This window comes from Ammodytes marinus, assembly GCF_949987685.1.
Source record: "Ammodytes marinus genome assembly, chromosome: 12".
Taxonomy (NCBI): domain Eukaryota; kingdom Metazoa; phylum Chordata; class Actinopteri; order Uranoscopiformes; family Ammodytidae; genus Ammodytes; species Ammodytes marinus.
Genome location: NC_137216.1, coordinates 10,043,072 through 10,070,094, shown reverse-complemented (window position 1 = coordinate 10,070,094; position 27,023 = coordinate 10,043,072). Strand labels below are relative to the sequence as shown.

Genomic DNA, 27,023 nt, shown 5'->3' with positions numbered 1-27,023 from the left:
GACTCTCAGTCCTGACAGACAAGCAAGAGAGGAAAGGTTTTATGTTCCAACCAGAATGGACAAAGACTGACATGTGCGTGTGTTTTTGCTCGTAATAGCACTCAAGTTATTTCAGAAAAACACTTCTTCACCCCGTTACCGCTAACCCACTACATCCATCAGAAGAAAAAACAACAACATGACGCAGAAGGAATTTAAAGTTACAAAATATTTAAGAAAACATTTTATTTCACATAAACTGTACAGATGACATTTATTTTTGACTACATGATTCTTAGACAGGAACTAAAAATAACTTTCTTATTAAATAGAAAACCGAAACAAAAATAGATATTAAAGGTGAAAAAATGAAGTGTTTGCTTATTGTACAAAACAGAGAAATGAAAATAGAGCTAAGAAATGAAATCATATGTCGTACCCTGATACAGTGGTAGGCCTATTGCAAATGATCAAAAAAAATAAAAATAAAACAGTATTGTACACAGTAACTCAATGGCCTTGCCATCTTAGTACAATAGCTCAAATCTTGGCCTCTTTGGTTCCATTAATTAGGTAAAATACATTTGAAACAAAATTCAATTTACTTCTATAAAAATAACTTTTCAATGGCAGTTTTTTGTCTCACTAATCCCGCAACTTTTCAGTGCAAACGTCACAACAATCATTCGCTTTGGAAAGGAGGCGAAAGATTACATTTCAAGTATTGATAAATAGTCAAAGACTGAAGAGGGAAGAGGAAGATGAGGTGAGAAGGAGAGAGAGAGAGAGAGAAAGAAAGAGAGATGGAAAAAAGATTTCAGTCTAATAGAGCATGTTGAGTACGGTAATAGGTTACTATACATTGCATAGCTCATGTGGCACTTAATTAGCGATAGGACAGGACACTCAGTACCCATTGGAAGGCATTTTCTTTATACAAGTGCTATTCAGGGTGTGCATTTCAGTTTCTGCAAGTGCTGCACTGCACTGTGGTAGACCCACCAGGCCTAAACTAGAGTCTCCGTGTTCTACTGGGCCTTTCGGGGGCCGCTTCTCTCTCTGTTGCTCCCAGTGCACAAGTGAAGTGCACTTATGAGATTGATCTTCACCTGGTTGTCATGGTAGCAGGGCCCTCAGCACTCTTAGGCAGGAAGTTGAGGTTGAGGCCCATTAAAGTCAACAGCAATAACGACAACATGGTCGGTGGAGAACTTTCTTTAGCCTTTCATGCGGAGGGTATAATCCTGCAAGGCATTAAGCGCTGCCGGTCTAATTCCACCGTAGAGGACAGTCAGACTGTGTCCGGCGGCATTGTAGGGAAGTGCTGGTGTTCTGAATTGTATAAAATGATGAATTGTCAGTGCTTTAGAAAAAAAAGAAGAAGTCTCTATCACGTGCTTAAAGTTCTCAAAGAGGAACTGGGCTGGGAGTGTGGGGGTGAAGCCAATGATGTCATCGGCCAATCCTGTCACTTTCCTTAAGCGCTTATTATCTTCATTCAAGAGGAGATGATGAGCCATTATTTTTTTGACTAGAAATGGCAAAACTAGAGCAAAGTATCATTTGGTGATAATCATTCCCTTCTCGTCACAAACTCGGACAGCAAGCATGTCACTCTGATAAATAACACACACTCGCACGCACACGTGCAGACACACACATGGACACAACGCTGGTACTTGCGTTTTTGCTAGGCTATACCAGCGTGCATGTGGCTTGCACATACAGTAGGAATAGATATATTGTATATGTGTACCGTACAATAACGTCCCGTTTGTACAAAAAAAGGCCTTTCCGACTGTTCCAAGTTCAAAGATATAGAAAGGTTCAACGCGGACTCAAGCACAGCCGCACTCCTCCACGATCATGTTGGGCACATCCCTCTTTACGATGTTGTACTCGTCATCAAAGTAGAGCATGGACATAGTACTGAGCTTGGTGGGGATGCAGCAGGAGTTGAGGGAGCCGGGGCTCATGCCTCTCATGCGATACTGGTTGACCACCGCGGTGTGGAAGGAGGAGGCCGAGCCCGGCACGCCCGCCATGTAGGCCGGGCAGCTCCCCTCGCAGTAGTTGCCGTAGTAACCGGCCGGTGCGATGATCCAGTCGTTCCAGCCGATGAGGCGGAAGTCTATGTAGAACTGCTGGCGGCAGCACAGGCCCCCGCTGCTGCCGTCACACTCCAGCCCGCGCTTGCGAATGCGGTGCTTCCCGTCCACCTGCCGCGCATGAACCACCAGGAAGGGCCTGTGTGAGGGGTCTCTGGGGTCCACCAGCACGGGGGCCACGCCGGACGTCTCGCAGCCCTCACAGTGAACCTCCAGGTCCTGACGCCGGCCGCCTTTACCGAACACGGCCCGCAGCGCCTCCGACAGAGGGAAGGAGTGCCAGCCGCTGCGCTTCAGATCCACACGCTTCTCCACCAGCGCCCAGCGACCGGTCCCCTCTCCTCCTCCCTCTGCCCCGTTAGCAGAGCCGGCCTCCTGGTAGTGGATCTTCACCGTCACTTTCCTCCGGAGGCCCTTCTCAGGTCCGCCCGGCAGCACGCGGAAGTAGAGCCACAGACTGGCCTGGGACACGTACAGGTTCTGGTTGCCCTCGTTGGAAACGACAAAGTAAAGACTGGTCTTGGAGGACGTTAGATCATCTGTTGGGAGACAATAAAACAAGAATTCTTAATATGCCATTCGTACAAAGTTAAAGGTCACATCTTTTGCTAATATCCATGGTGCTGAGTTAGGTTGGTTATGAGGGGGTGTGGCTTCTCCCCTTATGACATCATATGGGGAGATACATCTGAGTGATGTTTTTGAGAAAGGTGGAGGTGGAGAAAAGAGAGAGGGTTGTTTCTCTCATACTCTCATAGTCTCTAGATACACCAGAGACCCATATTATATGTTGAAAAACCATGAAAAAGGAAGGTGTTAGAAAATGTTCTCTTTTAAAATAGTGTTCCAAGACTCACCATTGACCTTGGAAATAGTATTTTGTCTTACTTGGACTAGCGGAAGGTCCATAACTGGAGCTTTCAACCACATCTTGTGGCACTCATCAGGGGATGAAGTTATCTAATGTATATTATTATCACATGTTCAGTAAGGCATTTTTGAAACGTGATAACACATCCGATGCCAGACATTATCCTCACTCCCCCCATAACACAATCTGTTATCGTGTGACCAATATTCCATACTTTGGCCATGTGATGCTCAACCATCTCCATGACAACTGAGCAAATTGCATTTGGCAGTTGAAAGCCATAGATAGTAGATGAAAGCATTGGAAGTTGTGTAGTAAATGGACTTATAGTTTTTTTGTCAGATATATCTGCTATGTCCTCATTCACACACACACACACACACACACACACACACACACACACACACACACACACACTCGCACACACACACACACACACACACACACACACACACACACACACACACGCACACACACACACACAACATGCCACACAGAAAGCAGAAAGCCTCCGAAACAAAAAGTACAGCTCTGTCTTTTAAGGGCTGTTTTCCCCTATGCTTTTTCTCTGTTCACCCTCAATCACTGTGTCAGGTGACCTCTGCGGCAGCCCGCTATAGGCCAGCTGTGACAGGCCAGTTCTGGGATCAGGCCCAGTTGGCCTCGGATCCAGCTTTTGTAAGTGACGGTGGCCAAGAAGAGAGAGAGAGAGAGGAAGACCAAGAAAAAGAGGAAGGATGCAAGTGGAAAAGGTGGGAGGGTTTGGCGGACACGGCCAAGGCTCCCGGGGGGTTCATTGAGTTCCCTTTTGGTGCCCCCCACCAGAACCCCACGGTCCCTCCAGTGTGAGCACCCTGAGACTGACAGCACAAAGCCCCCTGTGAGGCACTGGGAGACAGCCGCGCTGCAGCCCCGCCATTGAAACGCGTGGCCTTCCAGCAACAAAAAAAAAAGCATGATGAGGCAAAAATAAAAGCCATTTACATGACATTGGCCACTTTCTAGAGCTGCACAATGAAGAGATCCCGGGGAGTCTAAGGGTGACCATGGGCTCTCCCTGGCACTATTTTTTTTCCCTCTTTTTTTTTCTTCTTTTCCTAAGCCTAATGATGTCTTCCAAATTACCCTGAGGTAACTTGAAAGGTTTCTATTTCAGGAGATTTTGGTACAATGTGCTCAAGCAGAGCAGCAGCCTTTGAAAAGCGGCTAAATAACTTTGTTTGCCAACTGATTAGTGTGTGTCAGTGTCAACAGGTGGCCACCAAAGATGGGCCCCCCTCTTTAAGGGCGCCTCACGCCTCTTCCTCCTGTAAAGCACGGCTTTACATTCACACAGAAAAAACCTGTTGGGACCAGCTCTCCAACTCTCTAGCATGTCATCTTGGAGCTCAAGCACTTCACACACACACACACACACACACACACACACACACACACACACACACACACACACACACACACACACACACACACACACACACACACACACACACACACACACACAACCAATCAAGTACGTGGCAAGAACATATTGAAATCCATCTGAAGTAAATGACAGCTTTTCACTGAGAATGCCGGGAACGTCCCTCGGGGCTACAAGTAACTAATAGTCAGCTCAATCAGCGCAGTGCTCTCGTAGCCTCCCCACTTTTTGTGTGATCTCACATAAACAGACGGGGAACGAAGCCTGTAATAAAACTGATCATAAATCAACCTATGTCCGTTGATAGTGATTGTTTCCCACTCAAGATATCCGCACTAGCCTTCAGGGATATGGAATATATGATAGTAACAGGTTTGACAGTTCCACTGACGTCTCAGTTACACCAGTGATGCTATCATAACTGCTCACCAGTGACAGTAGGACTTCAGCTCACTTTTTATTAGTTCATCGAGTAATCTGCCATTATCTTTTGTCTCTGGTTTGAATAAAGTAGAGAAAAAAACGTCCATCATTATCATTTTCCTAAAGGCAACACTCTTCTTATCAGGACACAGAGTTTCCCAGTGTTCTTGGAGTTGAAGATGCCGAGGTAATTCACTGCTTTCCCAAGCACATTAAAGACTCGTAAAAGTTGGCTCAAATTTGGAGGTTCAGGTTTGCAGGTTAAAAACTGCGGCACCTGGCTAAGAGAGAGAGAGACAAATCTACAGTCCAACAACCAGCAATATTGATATGCTGATGAGGAGTGATATGGTCAGAAGCTCTAGAACAGCTACTACTAAATGGAGCTGACTGTTCTGTGACTACTCTTTCAAAGGTCACACAAACAGACAAAGTCTACTGGTTTATGAAAAGTGTAGCCAAACCAAAGTGTAATGGTTAAAAATACAACTGCCAGCCACTGCTCGGCCATATGAAGCAGCCAATAAGGAGAGCACTCAGTAGATATGTTTCATTCATCCTCAGCATATACAGTGTGTGTTTCCCATGCAAGCATACACATTAGATCTCCGTCTCTTAGGCTATTGAGAGCATCCATCCTACAACATGACTTATTCCCACTGAGGTCATTTTTGAAGAACAATCACATTTGTCTTTTCTCTTTCTCATCCAGCCACTTTGAGAGCTTCTGGCTCTGACACGCCTCCCCTCCCTGACCCCGCAGTGGAAAAAGGCAGGCAGGCAGTCAAGGCAAGGACACCTGGGTGGGCTTGTGTGTGGATAAAGAGCTACTTCAGCGTGTCCCCACCTGCGCCACCAAGCCAGGGGAAGAGGGCCGTGGAAGCAAGGGGCAGCTCCAGAGCTCATTACTCAAAAGCCGCATGCTGTCGACGAGACCACACGCCGCGGAGAGAGGACCAGGGCGCGGCAACAACATCGCGCTCCGGTGGCTCCCAAACATGAGCAGAGACATGTATGTGTTAAAGCAGCCTGCCAACCCCTCCAGGCAGCCCACTCCAACTGTCAGAGCTCAAGGAATTCCACCCAGAGGAATTCCCTGGAAGAAAACATTTTCATTACATTATGAAAGATAAGTTATCTCAACTAATGATAATAATAAGTTGGGTCAAGTGTAGGCAGTTTTCATTCAGACTTATTTTTTGTCGTAAAAACGATTGAGTTCTACACACAGAAACCCAAAAAGTTAAATTTCTGCCGACTTATTACTTTAAGAAAGTTTCTCAGGCAGTTTTAACACTGTTTAATGTTTGAACTTTGAATCGACATTTCAAACGACTTGGTTTTGTTTGTTATCTGAATGACAGTGAATTAATGGGCACAAATGTTATCGTTTGAAATGTATGAGTATAGGACTCATATTTTGACGTTTGTTATAGTTGATTTCATATGAATGATAAGTTATCTCAAAAAAAGATAATAATTGGAGTAAAGTGTAGGCAGTTTTCATTCAAACTTAAATTGGCTTCAAAACTCAAGAACTCTTGTGAAGACAGTTGCCTTGAAAATTTGAGTTTTTGAACAGAGCCAAGCAGGTCCATTGAGGACTGAAACACACACTGGGTGAGTGCGTGTGTAAACTGTCTGGAACTGATCCAGGACGCCCATGACTGACAGCTCCTCATGAAAGACACGGTGTCCTGAAGTAAACCTGCCAACCAGATCCCCTCTGGAGGAACCGGGCCGGAGTTAATGACCTCTCCATAATGAAGTCTTAATTCTGTCTTGGATGGCTCGCCGCGGGTTCACTGGGTCCGAAACAGCTATAGCGAATAATCAAGAAGCGTCCATCTAAACTTCTCCATCCACCCCTTCTCTCTCTCTCTCTCTCTTTCTCTTTGGCCCTCCCTCCCTCCTTCCCTGCTTGTGTTCCCCGCTCCGCTCCCGTGGATACGGGACACCGAATCCCTCGGCGGGGACCCACGGGACCATGTCAGGGGAGAAGGGAGATTGGCATCGTCTCCCCCTCACCTGCCCGGGGACACTTGGCAAGACCTCATGCCTCTCTTCTGCGCCACAGCAACCGGAGATAAGAAGCTATAGGCTACCTGGCTGACAAGTGCACAGTTAACCCTATGCTTGGGGGGGGGGGGGGCTCCCGAGGTACATACACGCCTATCCTCATTCATTTACTGGCTGTGCTGTTGGCTAAACATATGCCAACCTCACTCCCCCCCTTCCCCAACCCATCCCAACCCAACCGAGCTGCCTTGTCCTACGCTGTGACAACACCAATTCAGCTTCCCCTAATGCTTTGGTGGTGGGGACAAGCTCCCCATGGCTTCAGAGCTTTTTTGGAGACCTCGCCCTCGGGGAGCCGTGCCCCCGCTGGCAGCATCCGATCCTGGGTGGGGGGCGTGAGCCAGCTGGCCAGGAGGCAGACGGGGGTCTAAGGGAGCAGGGACCCGAGCCAGCTCCATGCTACAATGCCACACAAAGGCTCAAAGGTGTGAGGGAGAATAGAACCAGAGAGAAGAAAAAAAAGAAGAAGGAGCAAAGAAGCCTAGCGAACCTTTGGAACGACAAAAAACATTCTTTGCAACGCTGCAATATGGGCAAACACACATACACACATACACACACACAATATCAACCCCCCCTTCCCTTAACCCTATCACCATACATACCCCCCCCCCCTTCCCCATCCAGCCCTGCACAAACTCAAATGTCTCATGCATTATTCTGATTTTCTTTTGTTTTCTTTGCTTTTTCTTTTCTTTCCTGCTTATCGTTGACATGGCGGGTTCAGCAGGAACACACGGTGCTCTTATAATAATTGCCTGGCTTTTGTTCCCTTGTCATGAGGGTGCTCAGATCATTCCCATTGGAAGGCGGGACCTAGTAGCTGCCCCATTCAGGCTAATTGTACCGGCAGAGCCAATGGGGAAAAAAAATACAGGATGGTGTGTGTGTGTGTGCGTGTTTAAGGCATCCTACTATATCTTTCATTTTATTTATTTCTGTTAAACTAACAGCTTGTGTCAAAGACGTGGTTCTCACAGCGCTAACAGACAATGATTGGATTCTGTCAAGCGCAGATGATTTTAGGTGTGTGAGTAAGTGTGTAGTATTTGAAGGCAAAGGAGTGTGTGTGTGTGTGTGTGTGTGTGTGTGTGTGTGTGTGTGTGTGTGTGTGTGTGTGTGAGAGAGAGAGAGAGGCAGAGAGGGGTGTTCTCTTTGGACTTCTGAGAATTAGTTAGATACACATTCTTAGAGGAGGGGATAAATGGCCAATTGAGGGACTTTGTCTGTGTTTAAAAGAGGGCTTTTATACATTGGAGTATTGAGTGTGAGCACAGCTTTAGTGATGAAATTGGATTCAGAGGTTTCTTTTGATCCCCTAGACAACAGGAGAGGGTAATTTAAGGACACTGTCTTTAGTTTCATTTATTTTCATCAGGCTCAAACAGGAGAATATAACATCCACACTGGCTCCAGGCAGGAGTGCACTGTGCACGTGTAATGAGATGAAAATGATGACTGAACTGGATCCAATTGGTTCAAAAACTCCAACTGCTGTGTCTATTTGATCAATTCTAGCTCTGCAGCTTTTGCCAGCTCAACACGATAAGCCTGACAGCGTTGAAATTCAATCTAATTTTAAGTTATTAACTCACCCAGTTCCCTTGGGTGTCTATTACATACATACTAAGTCAAAAGGTGAATGGGTTCATCGAGGGGTCGATTTTGACTGCGCGCGATGAATTATTGATTCATTATTTATCATTATAATTTACCTGATTCGGCAAAGCTGATGATCTCAGAGTTCTCCGCTTGGACGTCGTTGTTGTAGGCGGCCTGTCCGTCAAAGTTGGGGATCTCCACGCGGCCGTCCTCGCGCAATTTGCCGGCGTGCAGCCTCCGCAGCGCCGTCACCATCGACGCCTTGGGGATGGGATGGGTGATGTTGGGTCTCTCCCTCATCTGCAGGCGGTTCAGTATGTGCCTCTTGACCGCCTCCAGGAAGTCTATGTCCACGCGCTCCGACTGATCCGGCGTCCTGATGCCGCAGGATGCGCACGACTCCTGGGGAGAGCTCTCATGAGTGTCCGCCACCCCGCCGCTCACCGAGCCGCAGCGCACGGAGAGAACGCACGCAACCAAACACCAAAACGCCAGAGAGTACGTAGTAGGCGTACTCATGGTTTCTCAAAGTTCAGATCACAGTCCAAAATGCTATGGAAGAGAAAGGGGTTGAATGTGCTCAACACGCAAAAAGAGCTTAAAACGATAGTTTTAATTGAGAAATTCCTTGGGGTGAGAACATCCAACTGGCGCTCCAAAAGTGTGACGCCTCAATGAAGATCGAGAGAAGCCAAATAAATCTCTGTATTCCCAAAACATATAAAGGCGAGTGGTGCTGCTGAAATAGTGTGAGGCTTAATGAACTCCAGTCATTATAAAATGCAGCTTGTTCTCCAGCATTGCTTCTCAAAACAAGAAGAGGTCATCTCTTTGATACCGGGGGGCGCGCTCAACAGAGGTTTGTTTGGATTGTTGACGCGCTTCTGTCACTTCTGACGTGCAATTTACCAAATTAAAACGGGTGGGGGGAAAAAAAAGTCAACTGCCTCGCCGGTGACTCTATAAAAAAAGAAAAACCTTCTCAGTGTCCGTAGGCGTTCGGTCCGCTCTTTCCCATTCATACAAAACATGCAGAAGAATCTCCACTTTTTAGGCTACAGATGCAAAAGTCCCATGCAGAGAAAGCAAAAACAACAACAATGTTCGCTGAGTCCCGCGTCTTTTGTGCGTGTAGCCTATGCGCCCTGACTGGGTTATACCGTGTTGTAGTGTGGCCGGCGTCCGTGCGTCCTGCAAGATGCTGCTACTGCTGCTGCTGCTCACTCTGACTGAGACCCTTTCTCCCTTTGCAAATCAAGACAACAGGGGCTCCGCGCACCCAAAGTTTATATACAGGAGTCCAAACCACGTGGGGATTTCCACCAACTGGGCGCGAGGGATTATTAGACTACTACGATGAGCCACGACTGCACTGATGATGATGGATCAAGTTTTTTTTGTTTTTTTTTTGTTATGGTGACACGCCGAGGTTTCATCGTTCGCCCACACCTAAGGCTTGCGTTATTTTTGATGCATAGAGTGAATCATACGTTGATCATCCAACTTTAAGATCTTAAGCATGTCTTGAAAGCACAGCACCAGTGTGGATACTGTGGCAGCCCCGGTGTTCAAAGCAGCTTGTTACACTTTGACTTGCGTTAGGACACACTACTCACTGAATACAACTGATATTCCCATAAAACATGATCTGAACACATATTTGAACCCGCACACGAGTGACTTTAGCTCAGTCTTGCATGTTATGAATTACTTTCAAATTAAAAAGAGGACCTATCCTGCCAATTAAATGCAACACATTATTACAAAGGCTGTGCCTAAATATTACAAATGAAAAACGTTAATAGAAGATTTAAGAGATGTGCGAATAAAGGTGGGACCAATGTCAAGCGAGTTCATGCCGGTTGGAATGTTGATGAACAAATAAATGGCGCCATCTAGCGATATAACAACATCATTACAAACTGCAGCAGGATAGATGGATGGATGGATAGATAGATAGATAGATAGATAGATAGATAGATAGATAGATAGATAGATAGATAGATAGATAGATAGATAGATAGATAGATAGATAGATAGATAGATAGATAGATAGATAGATAGATAGATAGATAGATAGATAGATAGATAGATAGATAGATAGATAGATAGATAGATAGATAGATAGATAGATAGATAGAAAAGGGAAATCATATTGAATTTTAACTAGGTTTATAATATATATAAATGTATTAAAGTAAAAGGACTGAAAGTAACAGGACTGAGTTTTTTAACATATAATTGGCATACATATGCAAATATAGATACATAAGGTCCATTCTAGTAGCATGAGTACACTCAGCACATTCTGGTGATTTATTACAAAGTATTACTTTAAAAATAAACAAACACAATTAAAGAAATAATTTAGATAACAGGACTGAACGTTAAGATGTACCTCGTCAACTATTGTTACAATATCATCCAATATACTGAACATAAAAGGGGGAAACCTACTTTTGGTCTTCCCATGACCTATCAGAAGAGCTACAGTGCTCATATTCCAGTTTAGCAAGGGCTTTTTGTAATGTTGCAAGGATTATAGAGCGTTAAATGTGTTAGGGTAACAGGACTGAGTGTAAACCTGGAGACACGACTAAAATGTGTATTTCAACTAAAATATTATGGATTTCTGATGATAGCATTTGCATTGAAGCATATATTGAACATAGAATCACACAGCAAGATTTCTGAAGGATTTTTTAAATTATATTTCATAATAAAGTGTTGTGTTAGAGAGTGGGGACAGGTTAAAAATGCTATTTTTCAGTGTAAACTGTAGTTTTTATCAGTGTTATAAAATACATATTTTAAATTCACACTCAGGTCAATGTGGAAGAGACATTGCTTAGTACATTAATGTATGTTATATTTAATATGCAAGCAAATGTATACATTTGAAGGCTTGGGGACATAAATGTCCACCCATTTGGCGGAATGGGTGACAATATTTAAGTAAAGTCTAACAATATTGGACACTTACAAATAATTACAGTAGGCTACTTAAAATGAATTACAGTATGAACTAATGTGAACATTGCATATTATTGGAGGTTGTATTTTAGTCTGTGTCATGTGTGGCTGCAGTAATGTAGGTCAATAGGCCAACACAAAATGAAGCACAGCAGTGATGGATTAGAGCAGCCTGGCCCTGCTGCACAATAACTCATTACTTAACTTAACTTACAGGTACACTCACAGACAGCACATGTACTCCTAGACTTGGTTTGCATTACCTTATGTCATCAGATAGAAAATGAAAATCACAAATTTAAAATATTTTCCACAAGCTAGTAGGATTAGTTTATTCACAAATGTTAATTATACCAAATTGTAATGTCCCACTGGGATATTAGTCCCAAACAGCACTATCCAAGAGGACCATCTTCCCTAAACAAGCAAGCAGTCGAGCAATCGTTGTGTGGTTTAAACCCACACAACATTTGCTAAAAAGCTAGATAAAAAAAAAATGACTGGATTGACGACTATATGACCAATCAGGGGCGGCCTTCAACTAACGAGTGCAAAGTAGGGAGCGTCTGCTCTAACCCGAGACTAGATTGATGACTACGTGAACCAAACTGAACCTGCCTTTGACTATAATGGCATAGGGTTAGGGTAAGTGTATCTTGAAGAGCTTTCCAGTCAAAAAATACTGACGTGTGTATGTATGTGGGTGGATGACGTGAGTGGCTTTTTTTGTGTCCAAGCGCCTAACACATATTTAAAAAAAAAGTATTTGTCAAAAAATGTTCTCATGTTGTTCAGACCATGTTGCTTTACGTAGACACACTGAACATTAATGTTATACATCACTCACATTTTCACAGTTTTCAACCAAACTGGAAGAAGCTCATATGGTGATATGGTGTGACTGTCCCAACCACATTTCACACATTTTAAACCTGAATAAAACTAAGAAAAACAAATGCAAATCTTCTCAAAAAAGTACAGAATGATCTTACAGATGTCTATTTGGGAGTTGGTTCTTTTCAGAGTCTAGGTACAATATTTTGAATTAGCTATGAATAGATGGTGTGACACCAAATTGTGATTTTTAAATGTGTAATTGCTTGGACACCTTTGGTTTGAGAGTTCCCTGTTTGATCAGGAAGTACAGAAACATCTCGGAAGGACCAAGGAAGGGTCCCAAGCTATTATTTACTATCTATGGTCCCAAGGCATACTGGCTGTTGTCATTTTTGCATAAATCAAATCTTTTCTGCAATCCCAATTCTGTGTGACGCTTTTTACATATAAATTACAAAGATAAATAAATACCTTTTTTGTCATTAATACATTTATATCTATGTTGTCAGATTACAGTTGGTATGCTGTTAGCATGCTATCATAAAATGACATAGCAAAAAATGGTCTGAAAATGCATGAAACCTCATATGGTGTGACGCTAAATCATATGGTGTGACACTTAATCATATGGTGTGACACTAAATCATGTGGTGTGACAGGCTTTCACACTATATGATCAATTTTTATAGTGATATGATATGAAGTGTATTTCCGTCACGCTTCCGTCAGTCTGCCCCAGGGCAGCTGTGGCTACTATGGTAGTTTACCACCACCAGTATGACTGTGTGTGAATGAATGGAACCTGGAACCCTGTAAAGCGTCTTTGAGTGCCTTGAAAAGTGCTATATAAATCCAATCCATTATTATTATTACTACTGTTGTTCTTCTTCTGAGTAGGGGAGACCGGGGTAAGTAGGCACACTTTTTACTCTAGTGAGAATTGCTCATCACCTAAACATCTTTCAATAGTCATTCCTACATTTAATTCAAGCTTAAGTGTGTTGGCTTGAAATGTGTACCCCTCACTTTTTCTAACTTATTGTAATACAGAAGAAATTTACCATCAAAGAGACTCTAACACATTGTGACAACCAACCCCATCAAGGGGTCAAATAAACAGTTGTTCATTTCTTTATGGCGCATTGGCATCTTTTGAACAAAATACCCCTACGCCGCGCCTCCCCTAACACGTGGCAGTGACCACCTTGACTAAGACATTTTCTGGGGGAAACACTGGAGAGACATATAATGGGTTAGAGAGGGAATGCAATGCAGAGAACAATCACGGGTCAGATTCAAACCCATGTCTGCTGTCAGGCCTGAGCCTGAGGATACTGACTATTGAAGTTAGATCAATTTTGTTTATAAGAATACTTAAGATTCACTGTGTCAGAAAAAATCACTGATGTGTTTTCATTTTCAGTGTGTCCTGTACAGTTAGTAAACGAGTGAATTGGATTTGTTATTTTGAATTTATGGCATCTGCAGCAGTGTTTGATCATTTGCCAAAACCAAAAAAAAGGAAGAATAGTAAAGGAAGTTGTGAATGAAATAGTTTTGACTTCATATATCTGTGCAATTATCAATATATTGTGCTGTTATGTTTGACAAGGCAACTTGTTCATGGAATATTGCAATATATCGTGATATATCAAGATATGCAATATATTGTGATATATCGTATCGTGACCAGTGTATCGTGATACGTATCGTATCGTGAAGTCCTTGACGATACCCAGCCCTATGACCCACCTTTTTCTGATGTTATGCTCGTGTGTGCAATATCTCTTTTTCTATTTAGAAAACTGTTAACTATATAACTCTAATAATTGTACATCTTTTTTTAAAGGCACTTTTCAATCATTTATTTGAGAACTGCAAAAAAGAAAAGTGTGATTAATACATATGTTCACAACAACAAATGTAACAGTATAGTGAAAATATAGTTTCTTCTTTTGTTCACAGTACATTCTTTAAACACATGACATTTAACAAAGGCAAATTGATAAATTGATTTTATAATACTGATGATTTTTTTTATATACAGTATATATATAAAGACATGTTTGTAAAAGGTGTTCTTGCTGTAATCAGTCAGTCAGAGTCATTTGCCAGATGGAGATGGGACAGTGTTTGGTGCACGGTCTCCCCCCCAGCACCAGCAGCAGATCGGGCAGATGCTGGGCTATTTCTCCATGGTCCATCTCCTCCTCTGTCAAGCTCCACTGTTGCCTGAAGGCCTTGTTTTCAAAGGTCAAACAGTTCTCTATCCGCTGTGCCTCTTTCCCCACCAGACCCTCTTTGTCATGGTCCGCTTCTGTGAGTCTTGTGCTAGCGTAGCACTTGTCCCCGCTAAACGTCTCCAGCTCTATCGCTCCCTCCGACCCGAGGAAAGTGAGTGGGGCAGGGAAGCACCTGTTCTTAAAAGGCCTTTTTTTACCATCCAGCAGCAGCCGCCTGGGTTGTTGTCCCGGGCTAGAGCTGGGGCTAATAATACTGTTGTTGTTGGAGGTGTAGCTTGGACCAAGCCCTGTGCAGCAGTGGTGGATCTTTTCCGGGGCCTGGTTTGAGCCTGGGAGAGTGGTTACCTGCGTCCAGGTCTGAGTGGTGAAGCTGTACCTCCACATGCAGTTGTCTGGAGCGTTCTGGCTCTCACCTCCACCAAACAGAAGCATGCTGTCCTTGTAGGTCACGGCACAGTGGCCCATCAGTCTAGAAGGGCCCGACCTGAAGGGGAAAAACAAACATATAGTGGTCCCTCTCAGCAGGAAGGAACACACTGAACAATGTCTATTGTGTGCACTGGCCCGTTGCCTTGTACTGTAAGTAAAAACAGGCTAAGTGTGTAAACGTAAGAGATGTACAAATGATAATGGTGGTTCAAGTGTACAGAATGTGTATGCACATACAGGTCATTTCCTCAAACAGTTGCATTATGGCGAAACTCTACACGTGAATAGGGTAACCTTTTTTTTAACTTATAGCTATCATCATGAAACTTTACCAGTTGATGACCTACATTAAAACAATATTTATTGGTTTTGCATTTTTATTTTTTTTAATTGTTTGAATATTTATCTTATTATGAGTATGGGTGAGACGTCAGCCTTGTACTGTTGCAATACAATACGTTGTTGAAGAAGCCATCCTCTACCCAGCATTCACAAATGGGCATCTTATCTTATTTTGCATAATCAGTACAGTACTAATCATTGGACACTGCTACTCACTTGTTTTTGAGGGAACTCCACGTATGGCTGATGGAATTCCACCTCCAGAAGTCCCTCTGCTCCCGGAGGCCTTGCAATCCCCCAAACAGGTACATGCAGCTCTGGTAGGCCATGGCTGAGTGACTGTGTCTGGGGCCTGGGCCTGATGAGCCCTGCTGAGAAGCATTCAGCATGGACCAGGCCATGTTGTCTGTTACACAAACACACAGAAAAATACAAGTTTAGCTGGAAGATCAACACATGTTTTAGGTTGGATTGGTCGCTATTGCCAACTCAACTTAACTTTACACTGCAAAAAATGGCTTGTAATAACACCAATAACACAATGGATATAAACAAGAAAAATTCCTGCAGATATTTTGAATATGCCTGCCCCCCGTTGCCTGCTAACTGGACTCGTTCTGAAGATAAGTCCCATGTTTGGTTGATTGGACAGTTGGTCAAACAGTTCTGTCAAATTAGCAGCTAAGCCCATTTCATAGAAGTGTTACACATGTTATCTGTAATTCAGTCGCCTAAGGCTTTACACCAAATTTGGTGATGATAGGTTGGATATCCATAAAGTAAATCTCACATGACTGTTGTAGGAGCCATATTCTGTTTATTAATATTTGTGTGCAATACTTGTTTGTTGGCGACCTCTACAGGTCTTGAGTGCCTATAGGTATATAATGGAGATGGACAGATGCCAGGTGTGGCTGATTAAACCAGCAAAAGTTTTTCTAAAATGTCTTAGTCCTCATGCTGCTCTTTTGTTTGTTTAAAGCATTCTAAGTCAGTTTTCTTTGATTTTTGTACAAAATAAACTGAAGACCTTGTGGTGGTTTTCAGTAGTCTATAATATCCAGAAGGTTGCTGACTGTGTATGTCTAAAGGTTAGGGTCACTGGGGGAGGATGAGAGCACTCCCTAGAAGGACTAGTATATGTCTATTTGCAGATATAATACACTTGATACCCCCCACACATGAGAATATAAGACACTGTTCTGTAACTAATGAGTAGTGCCATTGCGGCCTCAGCGTGCTGCTACTGCTACCATGAAATCCTATGTCTGATGTCTGATGGAAATCTCCTGAAATAAACCTCTTTGAACCACAATGATGATTGTCCTGGCTTCACCCTTTGTCCTAGTCGCAACGGGGGATTCGGCTACCACAACCTTTTTTGCAAACTCAACAAACTTCTGGACATTATATTTTTTGGGCTCAAGCGTTGTTAGAATCTAGTCTGCAGTCAGTCACCAGTGACTTAAGAAACGTCACTAAAACTGTATTTCGGTTTATTCAAATTAGTCTATGGTCCAAGAGGCTGTTTTTGCAGGCACATACTGACAACAATATACTGTGTGCATCCATGGGTAACTATTACTAATATTAGCAAACTTGCAAACATTCTTAAACAGGAACAAAATATAGTTTTAAACTCGCCAAAATTTAAACTCCAGAAGTCCTGCGAGGATCCCTTCATGTCTATGAAACCTCCGTACAGCAGCATGTCAGAGCCGACCACCACAGCGCTGTGTCCCTTCCTGTTGGTTGGCACTTGGGCCTACACACACACACACACACACACACACACGCACACGCACACGCACACGCACACACACACACACACACACACAAACAAACAAAAACATTTAGAAGAGGTGACAGGTGATATACTGACAAAGCCCAGAACTCTTTTATTACCGGCAACTAAAACCACCCTTCAGCTTAGTTTGTCATATTTTATACACACACTCTTTTAATGTTCCCATATTTCTCTTGTTTATGTTCTATGGAGACTACATGATCCCAGATCTGCTGTCAGTCTTGATTTGGGGGGCTGTCAGTGTGAACCTGAACAGGTCCGACTGTGTTACGTGACAAACGGGAGCAGAGAAGTTTGTGATTTGCAAGTTGGAAAAATTCCACCTTGAGTTGGCTCCAACATTTTAATTCCTATTCAGAATCTTAGACTTTTTTAGAGCTCAGGATTCTCTTTGTGTCAAACAATATGACATTCAATGACTGCTTATACATGATGCATCTTTAGATACACCAGCGGAAATCTTTAATAACCCAATACATGTGTCTAGCAACGACTGTATCTTGGTACAAGTGATCTTTCTAAGTCATGTATTGGGCGTCTCAAATTGTTTGTCATGTTACGGCATTTGTGGAGATTAAAATTAAAGCACTAATACATGTTGTGTTGTGTCACGACTTTAAGTGCAAACTATGTAAACATTTACATGAATATTTAATCCTTTATAACTGTTGTCAGTGAGTATACTGATAAAGAGTATTGGCAGGAGAAAGAGCAGACAAGAGTGGTTTCATAGTATACAGTATGAATTACTCTCATAAGAAAGGCACTGTGTACCTGAGGGCAGCTCGTCTTTCCCTGGACGTGCACCCATTTCTGCTTTGCTGAAACACACACAAAAAAGGAAAATGACATTAAAGAAAAGCTCAGGTAAGAAATTAAGCTAGAGATGAATATATACTGGACACAGTGGACTGGCAAATCCTACAGACTAATCCAAATCAAGCTGTTTATAGTAGGTAAGTCACTTCATCAAAATCAACTTCTCTCATTCAAGCCAAAACTAAAGTGGTCAAATATAAGAATGTTTGAATAACCAAAATGTTTAAAATTATAATTAATGTAAAAAAGAAAGAAAAACGTACAGAAGAATAAAGCCGTTTTGGAAAGTCCATACACCGTTCATACCTTTTTTTGACGTGCCTCTGCCATATGAGTTATCAAGTCTACAATATGTGAGCACTTCAATTTAAATTGCAGAACAAAGTTTTAGCCACAAAAAAAATCAATCAAATACATGACAATATTTAATCATTATCTCAACATATTTTGGTACCACAGTTAAAATATGGCTGAAACATTATATTAAAACAATAAAATAAACTGGACATGCAGACTGTATGGGCGCATTCAATTAAATCAAAAGCTATGTTGTACCAGGTATAATACGAGCCAACGAGTTACAACACGTGGTATTTTTAGAGCAGGAAGCACTTCCTGTCAGGATGTCACAGCTCCGGGATATTCTATCTATAAATAGTAGTAATGTTTCCCTGACAGCCGCATCACAGGCCTAGGCATGACTTTAATTGTATGTTAACACTTAACACAATGAACATTTAAAATGTGTTTTTCCACTCAAATGTACATGAAAGCTCTCACAGATTTCACACCCAGCTGAAGTATGGCACCAAATATTTACACAGGGGCTTGGAGGCATGAGACTTCAACTGACATGTAACAACACGTTTCCTCTGTCAAGTCGGAGCGTTGGCTGACAATTGCCTAAATGTCAACATGAGCTGCAAGTATTAGCTGTACCACGTCGCATACCACAGCACTAGGTCTACGTGTAGTAGTCCATCTGTGTAAATATGATGTAAATACAACTATTATAGTTGCATATCAAATGCATGATATTTCTGCCTATAATAGGGTCTTATTCCCATCTTTGTCCCATCTCTATCTGCCAACAGAACCCTATTTTGACATTCTGGTTGATGTGGTTTGTGGAGACACTGCATGTTAACCATCTGTGCAAATATTATGTAAATCCAACCAATAGGAAACAAATGACATGGGATTGACTCGGCACTTCCTCTTTCACGGCAACGGTATTTTGAAGTTTTTTCGCCTATGTGATGAAAAAACGTAGTCCTTAAATGACTTTCCCAGTAGAAAAAATAAATAAAACTAAGGGGCTTTCTGAGGGTGTGTTGCTTGCACTACCTGGTACAACATAGCTTTTGATTTAATTGAATGCGCCCATACAGTCTGCATGTCCAGTTCATTTTATTTTTTTAATATAATGTTTCAGCCATATATTAACTGTGGTACCAACATATGTTGAGATAATTATTAAATGTTGTCATGTAGGCTATATGTATACTTTTTTTTATGTGGCTAAAACTATGTACTGCAATTTAAATTGAAGTGCTCACATATTGTAGACTTGATAACCCATATGGCAGAGGCACGTGTGTTGCTTGCACTACACACCTCAAAGTTAAAGCTGCAGTTGAGAGTTTTTTTTACTGTAATATTTGGCAAAACTGTCATAATAGCCATTCAGCTATATGTAGGTGAAGTGGTCTGAACATATTTTTTTTATCACTTTGCTCCCCCCTGCCTCTGTGTGCTGCCCCCCAAAATTGCCACCGCTCATGTTAATTTTGACCAATCAGAGCAAGGTCAGATTCTCTGTTCTTATTGGCTGTGGGACCTTGGCAACGACGTTGATGCGTCAGTTGCGTGAGCGTTCACGACCCTAGCAGTCTGACACTAGCCTACTGTTTGGTACTAGGCTACTACGGCGGACAGCGAGTTGCAATGTCTTCACAAACGAACCCTCAATTTACCATTCCCAGGATACCAACAACTAACACCGCTAAGACAGCAAAAAAAACGAGGAAAGACGAATGTTGAAAAGTTAACTGCTGAAAGGGAGATGGAGAGAGCTCGAAAAAAAGTACACCGGCCATGTCTTCTTGCCCTATCACATCCAGACCTCTCCGACCGCGACCTTGTCCCCTTCCTCTGCCCCTAGGCTGCCTGCCGCTAGCAGCAGGGCGTCTGCTGGCCCTATAGCCCTCGTCCTGTGCTCAGTGTTGACAACTCAAAGCGATTTTGTCGCTATAGGCCTATTTAGTGACTTTTCAGCCCCCCTGGCGACTTTTTTTTTCAAAACAGCGACAAATCTAGCTTTTTTTCTGGTGTTATTGGTGACTTTTTTCGCCAAAACAAGTATCACCTCTTCTCAACGAGCAGCGGGAGCACTGACACGCAGCCCGCTCCTCGCGCAGCAGCCCCGAGCAGCTGCGGTCAGAGCAGGAGCATAGATAGTAGGAGATACACACACACCTCTCCGCTCTGTTACAATTAGTTTGCTATCTTGCCTGGCTGTTACAGCTACTTTTGTTAGGCCTACCAGCACACTTACAATGATTTTAAGCTAACATTCATGGTCTGTCTGTGATTAAAATGTAGATGCTCAATATGTATGTATGTAGTTATCATTACTCTTGTTTAATCACCTTAGAATCGGACATGGTGTTTGTCTCCTGTCAATGTGACTGAATTCACATGAACGTGCATAGCTGTCGTTCAGAGGGAGGAACTACAGCAGGTAGAGCGTTGGGAAAACAGCCGTTGGGATCCCAACGGCTGAAACTCTCAACTGCAGCTTTAAACTCACCAATGTCAAATACCCAGAGGGGACATCTCAACTGGGTGTATGCAGAATCCAGCATGCCTCCAAACACGTACAGAAAGCCCTGGAAGTGTAAGAAAGCATTAGATAAACCATATTTTTATGCCATTTTAAAGTATGAAAAACAGTATTATACATTAAAGTCTAATATTTCTACTGAAGGGGTTTGTACCTCATGAGCCACCATAGAATGTTCCTCCAGTTCTTCTGGTGCAGCCTCACTGGTGCAGTTCAACTCGGTCCACTCGTTGCACACTGTCATTTATCACATACATGTCGGTTTGATGTTGCTTTATGCATGCAGCAGTGTTATGCAACCGCCAATAACGTTATAGTTTTTACATCCACTTGCTGGTATTACATTTTAACATGATTATTTAAAACCCGGTTAAAAATGTAAATTTGACTTATTACATTGTGGGCAAAAAGTTATTACGTTATTGGCAAGTTACTACATTTTCGGCTGTAATTACATTAAAAACTGAAACATGATTACGTAATTGGCTGTTTAATACAACACAGTTTATTTTCTTATGGTGCTTTTAGCATACAGGACAGTTTTCAATATATTCACATATCATAAAAAACTGTGTTAATAATCTTAATGTTTTGAATTGATAACATTCCTTAAATAATTTTTGTCATGCAGTGGTAAAACTCCCTATATGCTGTAACTCAAACTAATGTAGTAAGTAGCTTGTCCAGGCCTTACCCACGCTGTACCTCCAGAAGTCCCTCAGAGAGCTGCTGTCTCTGCCTCCCAGCACATAGACATGTCCATCCACGCTGCAGCAGGCGTGCTTGTAGCGGTCCCGAGGGGAGCGCTTGCTCTGGGGGAGCCGAGTCCACAGGCAGGGACTACTCTGACTCATTGCTGGCATCGTCCACTCTCATCATTCTCTACAAGGAGCAAAAGTGTTGAAGAAAAGTTAACAAAGAATTGTATGAAATGCCCCCGTAGCCGTTTCTCAATTCGTTTTTCATGTCATATTAAATTACTAGCCAACGTAATTACTTCATCATAGTCTGTTTGAATTGAGAATTTTTGGACTCCAAGCGAAGAAAAACATTTGAAGTTTGTGTTAATGTCACCAGCTTGACCTTTTGTATTCTCCATTGACCTAAGAGTCAACTAAGCAGTTTGATTTATAAACATGGAGGATAACTCTAGTCATGATGACACAGAGCCTGGATCTGAGAACAAGTGTGGGAGTGTTATTGGGTTCTCAAACATTCCTATTTCCATCATGAAAATTCTGGGAGTTTCACAACAAAATGACATTTGATTTCCTCCCTGACACCGGCTGTGAGCGAGGTTGTATTGCAGTGCCTGAGATCGTATTGCACTCATAGATTACTGTTGAGCAAATAGAGAAGCAAAGCAGGTCAAATCAATACTCAGACACGGACTCAACCTAATAGACTTCCCGTCTTCCCGATGAGGGTGAGAAGGGTACAGTCGAACACTCAAAAGAAAACCATAGCCTGACAATAAAAGCCTCCTGACATTATGATGAAGCCTAGAGCTGTATTAAAGGTCACCTATGCAAAATTAACTTTTTTCACATCTCTTGCTCTGGCTTGCCCCACAGTGGGCCTCTGGCAAACAAAGCATGAGAAAAAAAACAACCCTCTCCCTTTTTCTCCATCTCCACCTTTCTGAAAACCTGTGTTCAAGCAACACATGTACCAGCCCCCCCCCGCCCCCCCCCCACACACACACACCATTACCAACCTTAGCACTACCTCACCTGTGGTTAGCCACACCCCACATATACCCCTGAATCTAACTGGCAGTTAGATTCAAATTGGCAGTTAGATTAAGGGCCAATCAGAGCAGACTGGGATTTTTGGAAGGCCGGGCTTAAAGAGACAAGATCTTAAACGGAGCGTTTCAGACAGAGGCTGAAAAGAGGAGATCCAGCAATGGCACTGTGAGAAATATAACTGTTTTTTTTTTACACTACACCATGAAAACAGTCTCTAGTCCCTCAGGTATTATTATTTTGGTCACCCAAATTATACTTTTGAACTCGAAAATCTGCCCTTCTGTCTGCTCAGCCAAAACCGCCTGTGAGTGAGATGCACCATGTACAGTATACCACCACATTATACCAGGAAAGGCCTTCTTCAGCTCTGACTCCATTGTTGAGAAAATGACTGGCAGGATCCCTTGCTCAGATATAAATTAAAGCAACAGAACGCTTTTCAGAAAATGGTTGGACTGTTGTTATAATTATCCTTCCACATAGTGATGACACCCGATCCCCTCTGTATCTCTCCAGTTGCTGTAGCCTCCTCCTACAATGGCCCCATGCAGCAGCCATTGTGAGTGTGGTGTGAGCACTATAGCAGTGAGTAGGACAGCGTTAGTTGTCATGGTTGTAGTCTTGTAGAGAGCGTGGCTCCTATGGGTGTTCAGGTGTGACTCTGACTCACCGTTCACCTGACTGTCCTATAGGCCGCGGTGTCACGAGGGAAACACACTGCCGTAGAGAGACACAGGAACATGGCTCTCAGGGGACTAATGCTCTCCAAACTAATTGTTCTTGTACAGTTGGCAATCTCTTCGGGATTAGCAATGTCTTTGTTTAGGTTCCATCCCTTTGGTGAAATATTTAGTTTGCAACACTTTTGGCATTCACTTATTTCAACACTATTCCACTAATCAACTCAACTACAGTGGTGGTCATTCTGGATTTAATAAAATGCGGATGTGACACGATTAGTTTTGAATACAATACAATAAAGGGAAAGTAAAAAAAAAAAAGTGTTCACTTAATCTGTAGCTTTCACTGTATCTTTCATTAATGGCCATTTTGGGAGTAACAACGATAAAAAAGGAGCTGACATATTGATGGCATTGACTAAATGAGTGAAGCATTGAACTTTTTACTCTTTGAGTTATAAACACAGTCATTTCCCTATTATACTGGTCGCTGAGCTTGTCCACTAACCCTAAACTGCTGCTGCTGAACTCTCCTTTATCGACACCACTAAAAAAGTGTTGACCTTTCTGCATCTATCACTCTGTCACATGAGCAAACAGCTTGGAAGTCACGATGCTGTAGTAACACACTTGGCTAGGTAAATTCCTTTGATGTAGGCTATAGAAAAGGTGGTCACTTAGTTTTTTGTGAGATATACTTCAGTCAAGTGCCCTGCCAACCCCTTTGGGACTCACTAACTTCTCTTACTTGAAGAAACCATATCTTGCAGAGTTGTTTTGTTCCAACTTGTATTTGTACCGGCTTGCTTGTTCAGGTTTCTGAATGCTCCAAAATGATGAAGAAATGTTGTGTTATAGGCATGTGTGAGGTGATACTTCTCATGAGTCACAGAAAATGGATGTTGCAACATCTCAATCAGAAAGAAAATGCTAGTAAATCACAATTCATCACACACACGGGCTGGGAAAAAGCAGCTAGACCAAGGACACCCCATGATTGATGGAATACAAATACGTGCCTTTCTATTCACTCTCGAATTAAATATTAACCTAGACCTATAAAGTGTGCATTCCTACAATATCAACTGTTTTCTCTTGTTTGCTGTTGTTATAGCCTAGGCTACTACAACACTTTTTCAAATCTTCTGGAGAAGCTTCCCCTCTCAGTATGCATTACAGTTGATCATCATATCAAATAGCTTTCAATAAAGTAATGTCTCTAAATTAACAGCTCGCAACTAAGTTTACTTTACAACTACCTTAGCTATACGTGAACTGGTAGGCCTATATTTAGAAAACTAGCGTAGGCCTACTTTAACTAGCTTCCGTACGCATAAGTTACATTTGTGATAAGCTAAGTTAATGTGAGCATCCTTTTTTGCAGTTGTACTTCTCACTGACTTGACTTTACGGTAAAATCAGAATGGGTAATTTGAGCGCATAGCCTAATCTTTAGCTACGGTTGCCTATAACTGATGAGCCGTTACTAACGTTAGTCAATGTGGCTCGCGAGTGGGATGACAACCTCTTCAGGAGGAATGCGACCCGTTCATTTACGGCTCAGTTTCCAAGGGAACACCAACGAAGGGCTTGCCTTGTTTTAGAAAGAAACTCAGGCAAATGATGAAGTGTCCAAAACATCTAGGTTAAGTTATGACTTGATTCTCAAACAGTGTGGCAATCAGAAAAATCAGAGCGCAGACTAATTTGACGAGGTTAATAACGGTAAAGTCGAAGAAGAGGAAATGAGGAGATGAACTTCTTTAGAGCTTCGTTGCCGATAACACTTTTTTTTTTGGTGCAAATAAGACTACAGCAAATATCTCAATAGTACATTGTGTTTACACTCTAAAATAGTGTGACAGGCGTTTCAGACATGAAAAAAACGTTAAGACGGAGTTGATACTTACGAAATTGTCACTGCTCCTCTCCGTCTGATTGTTGTCTATGTAAATGGTGTTGTGCTGCATTCAGAGACCGGTCGTAAAAGTAAAACATTTAGCAAACTAGGAGCACTGAGGTGCTTGGTTAAGATAGCAGAAGTGGACATCTGCAAAAATCTCGATTCTAAAACACACTTCGCCCCCGAATAGAGAGGTAGCCCACTTTGGATTATATTCATAGTTTAGATCAGATTAGGCTACACATGTAAAGTAAGCCTAGAATGTAGGCCCATAAATACACACCTATCCTCCATCTATTCACACTAATTAGGCTATTATCAATACTTGATGAAATTAATTGATGATGAATTTATATCAGGGGAACTATGTTTAGCATAGCATGGTACTTTAATGCTCTGTCAACATGGCTGATGTTAGGTAACCTACACAGTCATTAGGCCTAACAAAAGTGTGTTTTTAAGGCCCTGCTCACCAGAACAGTTTTACCTTCTGTCTGATTGGAACCCCCCTCAGGATGACTGTGGGTTGCAAAAAAACAAACAAATAGCAAGGTCAGAGGTATTTTAATCAACCACTGAAGGCTATACTATGCCCACATGGTCACTGTGATGGGGGATGTTGGTCAAAATATTTGAAATCACATGTGTAGGTTGGCCGTTGTGGGTTAACAGGGCTGTTAAGATGGCAAACAAAAATATCAAAAACATGAAAGTTTTAGGCCTAAACTGAGTGTTTTCATACAAACTTACGTTACACCATTTGAAAAGCAAAACACTGGTAAAAAAAGACTCCTTTAGCCTCCTTTAATTTTCTTTTGGAATCATAGTTACGTGCAAGTGTGAGATTTCCCAGTCTTTTCAACAGTAAGTGAAGGCAGCTTCACATCAGTCATCAGGAGGAGGGGCAAACTTGTGTAAGGCAGGAAGGCTGCTGGTGGAGCCCACTTGCTCTCTCAAGGCTCAACAGCACTGAAGTTATGCCACTGACAGCTGTGCACAGTTCTCACAATGCAATGGCAGCAGTAGTGGAGGAAGCATTCAGATCCTTTACATAACAAAAAGTAAAAAATAAATAGACAATTATAGCTGCAGGGGCAATAAGCTGGTTCAGGCTTTCATTTGATTTTGAATTGAGGAGATACAGTCATTCTATAATTAGGGGTACATGTCATGTCCATGGGTTGTATCTATAAATTGTACACAATAGTTCTTTTAATAATAATAATCAATAATCAATTTTATATTGGGACAGAGTTATCTTTCATTTCACTTAAAAAGGTCAACCAGTTCCATACTTTTTTTTTCTTCAGAAAATGCATATTCTATATTAGAAGTTGCTGTTTTTGTGCTGTCCTAATTGCTGCATGTCAGGTGTTTTCATCATTATTTGTTGGAAATAATCATTATAATAAGATGAAGGTGTTTTAAAAACAAATTTAATTATTAATATACATTAAATTATCCACTTCGTGCGTGTACGAGAAATTTCTGTCAACCGTGTTACACACTGACAAAACCCCTATAAATCAGCAATGGTTTGCTCCAAAGTCACATGTCACCACGTGATGTCATTTCCTGCAAAACAAGTGTATGAAAACATGAGTTGATCGAGGTCATATGGCGACAGGTTCAAGGTTGACACTTAGCACAAGGCCCCAAAATGGCTGAAATGTCAACCGTGTTACCTGTCAACTGTGTTAGCCATCAAGTGTAACACAGTTGACAGGGAGTAACACGGTTGACAATGTTGACACATTTTATTGTGACAGTTTATGCTTATATTGTTTTTTATAAATAACAAATATGTATTGAATAACTGGTACATTAACTAACCATTAATAGCGTATTAACTAACTGTTTTAGGAAGATGAGGAGTCACTTATCTGCTGCTAAGATGCAGTGACATTAC

The 27,023-nt window shown here is 42.2% G+C and overlaps 2 protein-coding genes across 2 annotated transcripts; both read right to left on the bottom strand.

Moving 5' to 3' along the window:
• Nucleotides 1-269: 269 nt before the first annotated feature.
• On the bottom strand, nucleotides 270-9,713 carry inhbb (inhibin subunit beta B). Its single transcript, XM_080038573.1, has 2 exons — nucleotides 8,599-9,713; nucleotides 270-2,626 (listed from the first exon to the last, which is right to left on the bottom strand). The coding sequence occupies exons 1-2, from the start codon at nucleotides 9,002-9,004 to the stop codon at nucleotides 1,818-1,820; spliced, it is 1,215 nt and encodes a 404-aa protein (XP_079894699.1). The 5' UTR covers nucleotides 9,005-9,713; the 3' UTR covers nucleotides 270-1,817.
• Nucleotides 9,714-14,148: 4,435 nt separating this feature from the next.
• On the bottom strand, nucleotides 14,149-25,177 carry klhdc3l (kelch domain containing 3-like). Its single transcript, XM_080038310.1, has 8 exons — nucleotides 25,122-25,177; nucleotides 21,475-21,662; nucleotides 20,935-21,017; nucleotides 20,748-20,826; nucleotides 17,891-17,937; nucleotides 16,954-17,074; nucleotides 15,526-15,715; nucleotides 14,149-15,022 (listed from the first exon to the last, which is right to left on the bottom strand). The coding sequence occupies exons 2-8, from the start codon at nucleotides 21,641-21,643 to the stop codon at nucleotides 14,386-14,388; spliced, it is 1,326 nt and encodes a 441-aa protein (XP_079894436.1). The 5' UTR covers nucleotides 21,644-21,662; nucleotides 25,122-25,177; the 3' UTR covers nucleotides 14,149-14,385.
• Nucleotides 25,178-27,023: the final 1,846 nt, after the last annotated feature.